At 38.3% G+C, this 12,071-nt stretch overlaps 1 protein-coding gene across 1 annotated transcript; it reads left to right on the top strand.

Annotated features, from left to right (window-relative positions):
- Window positions 1–6,912: 6,912 nt before the first annotated feature.
- On the top strand, window positions 6,913–11,762 carry il10 (interleukin 10). The gene is made up of 5 exons (XM_066703292.1): window positions 6,913–7,224; window positions 7,426–7,488; window positions 7,903–8,058; window positions 9,502–9,564; window positions 9,686–11,762. The coding sequence occupies exons 1-5, from the start codon at window positions 7,054–7,056 to the stop codon at window positions 9,773–9,775; spliced, it is 543 nt and encodes a 180-aa protein (XP_066559389.1). The 5' UTR covers window positions 6,913–7,053; the 3' UTR covers window positions 9,776–11,762.
- Window positions 11,763–12,071: the final 309 nt, after the last annotated feature.

Genomic DNA, 12,071 nt, shown 5'->3' with positions numbered 1-12,071 from the left:
TCATAAGTACATCAAATGTGATGTGAAAGTATGGCAGTGTTAAAATGATTGATAGGCGTGGATGGTATCGAAGCTCCAGGGTGCTTTCTCGTGGGGGGTGAACACTAGGACTGGTGTCTCCTGGAGTGTCCCTACAGGTGTTTCAATGCCATGAGACTGTTGCTCATCACAGGGCTATTGACAATGTGGTCACAATATGTAACTGACTAGTATATCTTGTGTAAGACCAAATAAACTTGGGTTATGCAGTTGAGGCAAAGCATTGCATTGCGCAGATCGTCTCACATGGTGTAGTGGACTCCCAGGTGTTTTTCTGATTTGTAACTGGGTCTCTCTAGATCACAGGGTCTTCTGATTCACACTTATAAAACATGAAGGTTAGGGGCTGTCCAGGACCAGGGCTGGAAGCAACAAATGTAAAAAACATAATAATAATACATTTGTTTTCAGGGTACCTGTTTTCAAACAGGTGTTCTAATTTTAAGTGCACTTGCTAGAAAATGTGTCTATGTTGGGGTGGGTTAGTGAGGTGATTTATTTGAAATAGGTTAATATTTCCAAAAAGTAAATACATAACCAGATACATAATTAACCATCAGAAAATCAGAAAACTTAACCAGCTAAGTCATAGTTTTCCTATGTTTCAATAACTTCCATGAAGCAAAACACTTCCTACAGAACAGATGACTTACTACATGCATAATTATTTCATCACACACAGCAAAATCAGCCTCAGACAACTCCTCTTTTGCTTCATTCAGTCTTAAAAAGCATTTTCCAACAATAGACATAAAAGAAAAAAACACCACCCTCAGTTCCTTTGGGGTTGGATGTCTGTCAACCAGTTTGTTTGATGTGTAAAGTTAACATCTTTACTTTTGAAGCATTGGTATGAAGCATAGCGACTTCCAGTAATCAAAGCACAGCTTAAAATAGACGTTACAGTACGCACATCACTGAACTGTGCAGAGCTTACCTCAGCATCCATCACATAAACCACCCTCTTTGCATCATGGGTTAAACTCCGCTGTCATCAACAACACAGATTGCTGCACTAATAACCACGCAGCTTTGATGGTGTGGTTGGAACGGATTAGCTCTGTGGCAAAGACCTCGGTGAGACCTTAATTAATATCACAGCAGACAGGTATGACTTGGGTTTCCAATACGTCCTGAGGGCTGTGCAGAAATCTACAGGTGACCAGAGTGATACAGGACACTGTGAGAAGTTATTTGTATGTATGAATAAGCAGCACTTCTCACTAAAGACAAAGAAGGCTTGAATTCAGGATAAGCTTAGGAGATATTCATGTTTCTCTCTCAGAATGAACTTCCCCACAGTCTTTGCCACAGATGCTGGGGCAAATATTGTACTCAAAGTGTTGAGCATCATGAGCTCACATGGCAGAGATTCGGTTTCTGCCACAAAATGTCTCAATGAGGTTTGACTGTGGACAGGCTGAAGAGGCGTCTCTGCAGTCAAACCTCATTGAGTCTTTCTGTGCTGACGGTCGACTCAAGGGAAGATTCAGGATCAAGGATAAAACAGTATCATAGTCCCTGGCTCGTACTGTTACCATGGAGGTTTAACAGAATTTTTGAAAATTTAAAGTCACCCAAAACTGAGTCCCCTGCCATGCTTTTGAATTCGCCTCCCCCTCCCCAGCCTCCACCTGTGTCCTGGCTCCCATGTCAAGGATTGACAAATGGGCAGGGACCCCTTGAACATGAGACCAATGCCAAAGTCTATGTAAATGCTTGTAACACTGTCAATAAGCTATTACGTTATCGCATGAGTTGTCCTGACTGAATATGGAAAGACCACCATAAATATTAATGTCCATACAATAGTGTGAACTGAATGCACAAGCTCCCTGCATAATGCAGGGCCATTAATTTTGCAGTTTTTCATTCAGCAGTTGAAAAATTAACAATATACATTTACAGTCCTTAAAGATTCACAGCTCAGTTAATTATAACAATGTTTATATATATATAATACATGCATGCATGCATACACAAAACAGGGCATTTTTGAGATTCTTTAGACATAAATACAGTATTCATTGCAGATTTCAGTCAGTTTCACCACACAACTTAATACGCTTTCACTCTCATGTATGCATTTACTCTGGATTACTGCATCACCAGACAGACATTGAGTAATCCTGCTATATTTTTGATGGCTCTGACTCCTGCAGCAGCGCCCCGACCTCTCGTGTTACACCTCTTTGCAGAATTAAACTACATTGAACTGCTTTAGCTGGGAAGCACACTTGATGTCAGAGTAACAATATCAAAAAAAGTTATTTCTGTGTCAAAATTACACAGTGTCCTTTTCTGAAATGCCATTTATTCGGGCCTTGGAAATTCCAGGCAGCAGACTGGAGAGAGATGTTTCTTATCTAGAGCTACTCTGTTCTCGGGACAGGAGTTTCTGACCTCTGTTGACTCATCGTCCTGACCAGCTCTAAAAATTGTACAAAGATGGGACATTTGGACTGAACAACACGTGGCGCGAGTGATTAAAAATAGGAAACAGGCAGTGTGTAAAGGAAACTCCAATATGAAGGAATAAGTGTTCAAAATTCAAACACACACACTTATACTATAGCACAGTCAGATGGGAGAGGCTGACTACAGGATATTGAGAAATTCCCAGAACAGAAAGGGCAAGCGGGGATCAAGCACAATCACACATATCCTTGTTTTCACTAGAATTGGATTACCATAACATAGTGTGCATCGCTCTGGGTCTGGTTAGAAAAAACGTGACTGTTTAGGTGTGTTGTAACCAAAGACAGAATTACCCATGTTTTATATAATAGCACATTTAGAGGCAATAGGGGTACCATATGACACAGACTGATAAGAACTAACAATGGGTTTCTGATTACTGACAATGCTCAAAATGGATAAGAATCAAATATATTGCTTTTTTTTCAACTATTATTATTGTTATTTTAATCGGCATATATATTGGCATGTTGTAAAGAGAGGCATCATAAAGAAAAGGGTTTTGGGCTAAATTCTGAAAGTGTGGCGGGAAAGGATTTTATTCTTCTAATTACATGACCACAAGGGGGCAGTAAGTGCCCACATGGGTCTGCGTACATTTACAAAAATCTGCAATCTGTCTATTCAGCACAGAGTGGTGTCCCAAACTGTGGCGCTGTAAGGGGTGGTACCACGGACAAAACACCATCAGGCATTAGACATTAATTAGACTTAATAAAATTGATGACATTTCGATTTACCAATATCAGTAAATGGTTAGATTCTGAAATCATTATTACTGGGTTACTGGGTTAATGGATTAGTCATTTGATGTGAATTGGTCAACGGATGGTCATTTATGTATTTAAACAGTCCCCCCAAAATAAGGTGTGCTTTTTTAATTAGACACAGATTGGGGAATTGTATCATATACGATAAACAGATTCGTTTTCACATAATCAAACCGTGTATTGCTGAGGTGTTGGTATGACGAGTCGCACAATTGCTGAAGTGGTAAGGCCCGTACACTCACACCCAGTAATTTGCAAACTAGGAATTACTATTGATGAGAGCTTTTGATTCAGTACGTTTTCATATGGGCTTTTCTCAAATTGGGAAATGTATGCCAGTAAGCAACATTCGTAATATATACAAATATCCATGGAATCAGCCACCCGATTCCACCGAACCAATTATATAAGTGGAAATAAAATGATTACAAAACATATACTGAGAAAAGTAATTTAAAGTACTTTCAGATATCGCCACTCGCGTATCGCTTTCGGGAGTGTTGCTGCACCCGATTGGTCACGGTGTTATGACATCACAATGGAAAAATACGTGACGTGTTGTCTAGCAGTCATTCTAAGTATTATGGCACATTGTTTATTGGCCAGTGAGGCCGCTGAATTATTCTGCGGTAAAAAAAATTAAATCACCCCAAGCTCTATTGATAATGAGCTGTCCATCATGACATAGTTCACATGTGTCAGATTTGAATCTCTTACTTTTAAGATAATACTGATGAATCTATGGTAATACTGCCATGATCCGTCTTGCTAATTATTAATAATACTTCAACAAGGGTTCAGTAAAACAATAGGAAAACCGTTATTTATTGATTTTTAAACTGTAAAACCAGAAGGCACATCATATTGACCGTCCTTCAAGTGAGATTAGGCACCAGGAGACAAATGTGTAACCGTTTGCATATAAATACATATTTTCTTCCATGACCCGCAAAAAAAGGAAACAATGCCGAGCACTTTTTTGCCTGTAAAACTAAAACAAATAAAGGAAACAGGGCTTAGTGCCGAATTCTACAATCAGATACGAGTAATTTACTAATTAGACTTTAATTGAAGATGACATATCAATTTACCAATATAAGTAAAAGGTTAGATTAGAAAATACTTATTACTGGGTTTTAAATTGATGATAATTGATCAGTGGAAGGTCATTGATGTATTCAATCAGTGCCCAAAAATAAGATGTGCTTTTTTAAACATACAAAAATGGTCGAATACCATCATATACAATAAGTGTCAAATTGTACAATCAGATATGATAAAATTATATTTTAAGTATTTCCAGCATGATCATATTCTAAGATTGAATCTCTGTGGTTAAAGCATACACCTTACTTTTTTTTTTAACCTAATCTTTATTTCTGAAAGATACATCAAGTGGGCGTAGTTAGAAAACTCAGCTAAGAAGTGGAAAATCACTAGAGAGGCATTTTAGCTTCATGGTATAAATTATAACAACATTCTTTGAAAACGGTTTCAGAAAGTGCAGAGTAATATAATTTCATTTACTAAGAAAATAACCTTTCAATTGAATGGCGAGGCTGGCGTACTGAAACATGCTCAAAACAGCGCCCCCTGCCGTGAGTTTGAATTCACCTTTCCCTCCCACAGCTGACCAGGCATGCAAATGTTACCAAATTATCAGTAAGCAGGCCCCCCTTGAATATGAGGCCAAAGTTAAAGACTATCTACAATAAATGTAACACATAACATGGCCAATACACTGACTTATCTCCATATAAGACCAAACTAGCTCTCGAACAGACAACTCAGGGCCACATGACTTCCGCTATACATCATTCTTGGTTACACAACTGAATGTCACAGCCGAAACCCAAACCTCTAGATATTATTTACAATAATCATATAGGTCACCAAGCCACAGATTTTATTAGTCAGAATTTGAAAGCATCAAGACACTGACTCAGTATTAAAAATGGGAGCAGTAAAATATGCATTTAGAAATTATAAAACAGTAAATAATTAAGGTATTCCACTTGTATTCAAAGTGATCTATATTTATTTTATCCTTTATTTTTATGCAGGATGATTTATGAAGGAGTTTAAAAGTGCTTAACTGGGTACTCTGCTAACTCCTACTAATCCCTGTGAGTCCGACATGCTACATTACTGTGCAGCGGTCAAGATTTTCCTCATGAATTTGGTACCTGCACATGAGAAATATCAAGATTTCTGCATTAACATTCTTGTCCACCATCAATGGCATTCTGAGCTAAATATACATTTCTGAATGCGGAAGTGTGATATTGGATTGAGCTCCCGGGGGTGACCATACACTACACTGCCTGAATCGCATTTCCCATGGCCTCATGGTTATGTGCCATCCAAAACCACATCTATGCCCTCCGCTGCAGTTGTTTTTCTTGATTGGTAGTTGTGATCGTTCCTTGGCGAACGCTCTTCAAATCATGCATGCAGACACGTTTCTCCACAGTGTAGGAAAAAAAAGAAATTTGACTGATTGTCATTCATCAGTTCTCAGCTTTTAAAAAACAAAACCATAAGTTAACTAACTGTCCCATCTGCTGTACCCCATTGGATGCTATCTCGTGGATTGACATGCAAAGGCTAAACAAAGAAGTAGAAAACATAAGATGGGTTTAAATGTCGCTAAGGCACAAGCCATGTTTTTAAATCTGCATCTAAACTGCATTACTTCATGATCAGTCCAGTTTGAATTAAAAAGGTTATACTATTCTTGAAACTCTCAGGCACTATATATAATTTGTTCTATGGCATAACTGAATGGTAAAATGTGAATACACTGGTGAATACTTCATACATATATGTAGAGTTAACCTGAGATATTTATTTCTTCCTTGGCCTATTAATTAATTTACAAAACAAATACAATTATGCTAGTACCACTTTACATAATAAGAGTCCCCCCCCCCCCCCCCCCGCACACCCAAATACTGTTTAACTTAAACCATTAACTGTATTATTTCCAGTATAACCCCACATAACTCACATATGGTTATTTTATAATGTTTTTCTTGCTGTGTTTGGGAGTCCTCTGGAGCCAGGGACTCAAAAGTTTGAATACTCACCAAGATAATACCATTACATTCACTTTTCTCAAACTAAACATACAATATTGACAGAGTCTAGAGAGTGCATTTTTCCAATTCTGAAAAGCAGTTCTTAGCAAACTAAGTAGTCTGACAAAGTAAATCCTGACAATATTGCAGTGAAAAGCATCACACACACAAAAAATCACTGCTTTTGGAATCTGTCTGTTTCCCTAGAAAATAACTGTATACTTTAATGTTACAGTTTAATGTTACAGTTTAATTATTATCTGAACCAGATATGGGATATAACATGTTGCTATTCTTTACAATACACATCAGCAGAAAAATATACATATAGAAAGATATTCAATTGATGACATATACCAATTACTTGGTGTACGAGAGAGGTGGAGTATAGTTTTCCTATTTTGTAACATGAAAAAAAACTTTCCCCTACAACATGGTTTGCATTAAAAAAAAAAAAAACACATCACCTCACACTAGTGAGGTAATTTTCAGAATCACAGCTGATGACACAGACGATGATGGGGGAGTGCCAGGAACCCTCATTTGCCTCCGTTAGGCGAACAGGAAATTGATTCAAAGAGTTCTGTATATAAACACTGAGGTGCGACTGATGTTGTACACTTGCTCTCTTAACTTAACCATCATTGCAATATTTGTCAAGAACGCACCTAAGAAGGCAACTCACAATGGCTTTCTCCAGACTCAGCTGTTTGTGTCTTCTGGCAGTGGCACTACTCTCAGAAACTGCACTTTGCAAGAAGGCCCACTGCAGGGATGAGTGCTGCACCTTCGTCGAAACTTTCCCCTCCAGACTAAAGGAGCTGAGAACTGCTTTTGAGAAGATAAGAGATTATTATGTGAGTATGGCATATAATGAAGGGTGCAAGAGTGCATACACACACACACACAGCTGTAAAATGAACACTATACTGCAGCATCCTAATAGGTACTTTTGCTTTATGCTTTTCCAGAGGTTTGGATACATTCCAGTTTACAGGACCAGTATTTCAATCTTGTTTATTGACCTGAAAATGATTTGTTCTCTTTTCTCCATCAAGGAAGCCAATGATGATCTTATTGACACTGCATTACTAGATGAAAGCCTGCTCCAGGAGTTAAAGGTAATTGTATTGATTGATTTTGTAATATATCTGCTTCTTGGTTGTGTGTCTACAGTTTGCACAATTTGTAAAGCAGTGATTGTAATATTAGTGGTACACTTAATAATCCATCCATGAATTATCAATTCCTCCAGTTCTTCCAGACATAATATAGTTCAAGAAAACAAAGGTAATACCTGGTGTGAATCTGAAGGGGGCTCCAGAAGCCCGAGTTTTCATCTGTTTCGGAAAGCATGAGGCAGATTATGCCCGGGCATCTGCCGGCACTGCAGTTTTGACATCCTTTGCAATAATACACACTTTTCACAAAACAGTTGACAGACAATTTCTTGTTTGTGACTACACATACAGATATATATTATTGTTATTGGTTTTTTAGAGTTTAACTCCTGTTTGTCTGTCTCCACCTGACAGAGCCCCTTCGCCTGTCACACAATGAAAGAGGTGCTGCGGTTTTACCTGGACTTTGTTCTCCCAGCTGCTACGAAAAACAGCAACAGCAACTTTAAGCATCCCATCGGCAGCATTGGGGCTATCTTCTATGACATGAAGAAAACCCTGAACAAATGCGTGAGTTTCCCTTTCCTCTTCAAACTCGGGTTAAAGTGACGTGGATGCAGATTGAACTCTTTTATTTCCCTCATTCTTGCTTGCAGTGCAAACGGCGCAGAAATGTCAGATAATCGTAATAATATCAAAACAGCTATTAAGATCTTAATTGTGGTGCCCACCTTGTCCGTAGGGGACACCTCTACACGCAAAGCATAACACATGTGAAGGTAACGAAGTCATATTAGTAATATAGTACAAGTAGTCTGCTTTTTTCTTTCTTCTTTGCAAGCCGTTGCTCACCAGGCAGCTGAGGGAGATATGGCGAGATGATTCATCTTGTTCCTTGATTCAGCAGTTTTGCACAAATTGTGGTCGAGGAGCTCCATTTGTGTTAAGGAATCATTATATAATTTTTCAAATACACACTGTTGGCCGGGTCATCGCGACAATTCTTCTGATTCATGTCCGGTGCCAGTTTGTTATCTGTCCAACTCCCACGTCTGTTTCTGATTTTTTTTAAGCGTTTACATACAGTGGCAATCCCTCTAAAACTCAATATGAAAAGAAAATAGTTAATGAAGTCCTAACTTCATAATAACTAACTCGAAATAACTAAAATAAATATAAGCACTATATGGAATTTGTTTGTGACTTTTCAGTATCCTACATACTTAATGCAATGTGCTGTGTGCTAAGTTGAAAACACACTTTTGTTTCTGTTTATGAAAATATTAAATCTTAAATTGAAATGATGTTAAGTTTGTATGGTTTCATGTATTATTTGTGGATTTATAATTTATAACAACTCCACTCATGCACATTTTCTATATTGTGCGTATTTCTGCGTATTTGTGGTGACACAGTGGCGTGTAACACCCATGCAGCTCTGGCCCTGTGTGTGCGTTGTGTGTTGTGCAATATTTAGGTTAAATTTGTTCTTGTATAACAATGCTGAGTCACCCACGATATTGCAGCACAGCTGGAATATTTCTGCAGTGGTCATGTCCACATTTTCGCTGTGCGTAAAAACAAGCCTGCTGTGCGTTTTCCCATTTCTCACCTCCGCCTGTGTTGGAGTTTATTTATAAACCCAGACAGTTGTGTAGTCTTAGGGGGTTTAAGGAAAAGTTTTAAATGTCATTTTTGAAGATTTAAATAAAGACGATTTTTGGTTTTCTGCATGTTTTATTAATGAAACATCTTAGATGGTTGCGTTCCCACCTACGTTTTGTGCAAACTGGAGTGAATGTTTCTAAACGGATACCCGAGTGCTGAGTACTGTAAATGTGTAAACGAGTAAACCGGGTAAATTGTGAGTACCAGGACATGTCTTTTCTCTGTGTGTGTCATAACGACTAGGCATTAAACATTCATTGTCAAGTATTGGTGAATCATGTTAAAATAATAACAACAAAAGAATAACAATTAACACATGCATGTATTGTGTTCCTTATCTTACAGAGACATTACTTTTCTTGCAAGAAAACCTTTGAAATCGAGAACATTACATCCGAGTTCAAAAGAGTAAGTACTGTTTACTTGCTTTATAACATGAATAAACCTCTTTAAGCAGATAACAGCAAAAAGTCATTTGATCAGCATTTCCAAGTTTGCTAACCAAGCACTATCATTATTATTTTTACAGATGGAAAGCAAAGGTGTTTATAAAGCAATGGGAGAATTGGACATACTGTTTAACTACATTGAAGACTACCTGGTGAATAAAAGAAAATAAAACATGTCTCGGAACCTGGCTGTCCGAGAATCCTCCGTTATCACATCTCCGGATGTACACCATGTAGCAGCTTCCACTGCTTATCTGTAAGCAGCACTTTTATCTGCAGGTTTACAAGTATGTGTTCATTAAGAATGGCTTTCTGGCAGCACAATGGTCAACATCTTTCCCAACAGTATTACCAAAAATAGAAAAGGAAAGCTTCATAACTTCCGAGGTAAACGGTTACGATTATGTATGAAACTGTGTGCGAAGAGAGTATGCGTACTGTTGCTCTGACGTCATTTCCTCACACACCCCTGTGTCAGGGTAGCATTCATTTGACACAGCGGGTTTGCCACTCTGTTGCGACTGTTGCAGATCACGTGCTCAGAGGTTTTGCCTGAGATAGTGGTTGGCATATGGGCAAGTCCTTGGTGGTATGGCAGTCACCACAGCTGCATCATTTTCCATACCGTGCAAGCCCTGTTGCACTCAACACGAGTAACTCAGCAGCGTCAGTCTCATTGAGCCATATCAGATGCCCACTCAGTCCGGTCAGACCCCAGTCCCACTTTGAGACACCATCTCAGGCACAACTCCGAGCACCCGATTCTCACAGCTCAACAACCAGAGCGACGAACCCGCTAGGCCACACAGCTGGACATCCAAGGCGGGTGGTGTGAACTCTCTACCGAGTTCAGAAACAACAACGTAACCGTAACGGGCTCCTTTTACACACTGTGAGCCCTGGTACGTATAACACTGTTATGTGCGAACCCTTCACTGCTGAAGTGTCACCTAGAGACCTAGACAGTGTAGGGTGCTGGTGGCCATCCCTCTGCATAGCCTTCTATAATTTGCTCCAGAAGAGCCATTTATTTGCTAAATTGAAGATAAAGGGTTGGGTTAAATCAAAACTTTGACTTCCATGCTGACAGCAAACTACAACCTTGTTGTAGAAGGTATATTTATGAAGTAGAAGGAAGCATCTGAAAATAAATGAAGGAGTCACTGAGTACAGGTTTGTGGTTTGCAATTAGCATGGGGTTCAAAGTTTTGATTTAATCCCAGCCAAGAGCTAACTCATGCCACTGCCTTCTTACTAGACACTACTTGAATCCTGGAATGTTTCAATTTTTGTTTCAAATATATATATTTAAATTGTTTTTTTTTAAATGTATTTCAGCACTGAATGTTTTCATATCTAACTTAGTTCTAATAGAACTTACTTTATCCTAATAGACTGCCTCCTCTTAGCAGACTACTATCTGTTTTGTTCTTATGAACTCTGCTGCTGCCTCCAAAATCCATGCCATCGTCTTCATATTCAACTGTCCTTCATACAGGAGTAAAACTAGGGTTCTGGTGTGTGTGTTGGGGAAACCTGCCCACTCCAGAATACTTGAATGTGCTCAAGGGGGGTTACAGTGTGAAACTGGTTGAAAGCACAATAATCTGAGTGCTTCATGAAGAAGGATTTGATAGGGGGAGAGAAAAGTATGATATGTATAAATACACATCTAGAATCCATGCAGTCTACTTAAAGAGTGTGATAAACTTGCTTTGGTTTCTGACGGGACCAGTCTATATCCATTGTCACATGGATTCCTATGAATCTGCAAAAATCTGTGTAAAATACCATGTTCTGTGTCATTGTGCATCGAAAACTGCCAAGTCATATTGACACAAAGACATTGTTTACTCAGTCACACTGGTGTAATGCACTAAGAATTAATTTATTGTAGGATATTTAATCTATTAGCTGTTGGGTTCTTATAGAGAATGCGGGTGTTCACATGATATGTACAATGTGCTTACACTGGGACTGCTGTATTTATTAATGGGTGGAGAATACTGCTTATTTCCTTGTTTGAAAGTGTGGTTGTAAAATGTAAAAACATTTTTTTTTCATGAAGAGCTTGTTATTTTTTTTTTATTATTGTGATGCTTCATATTTATATAAAATATATGTTATTTTTTTAGAATAAAAGAATTCACAACTGTAGTCACTTGAAACCTGTTTCTTTCTTATTCTGGTGTCTCTTATCACTCGAGGTTTGGCTGAATACAAACTACAGGAGTTTAAATGAAAACATTGATTGTGTAGGAAAACGACTGAAGATAAAGCATTGAAAAGGCAGAGTTATTGGGAGCACATCATTATTATTAATATTATACTGATACCTAGGCAGATTCAGCATGCTATGATAATTCTTACCACCCAAGTATACATGTGTAGATTCAGTAAACTGCAATAGCATTGAACTGAAAGTAGTGAGGCAGCAGCATTGTAATGGTTAATATTAACGTTTGG

The sequence above is a fragment of the Amia ocellicauda genome, chromosome 5, assembly GCF_036373705.1.
Source record: "Amia ocellicauda isolate fAmiCal2 chromosome 5, fAmiCal2.hap1, whole genome shotgun sequence".
Taxonomy (NCBI): Eukaryota; Metazoa; Chordata; class Actinopteri; order Amiiformes; family Amiidae; genus Amia; species Amia ocellicauda.
This window is presented reverse-complemented; position numbering and strand designations above follow the sequence as displayed.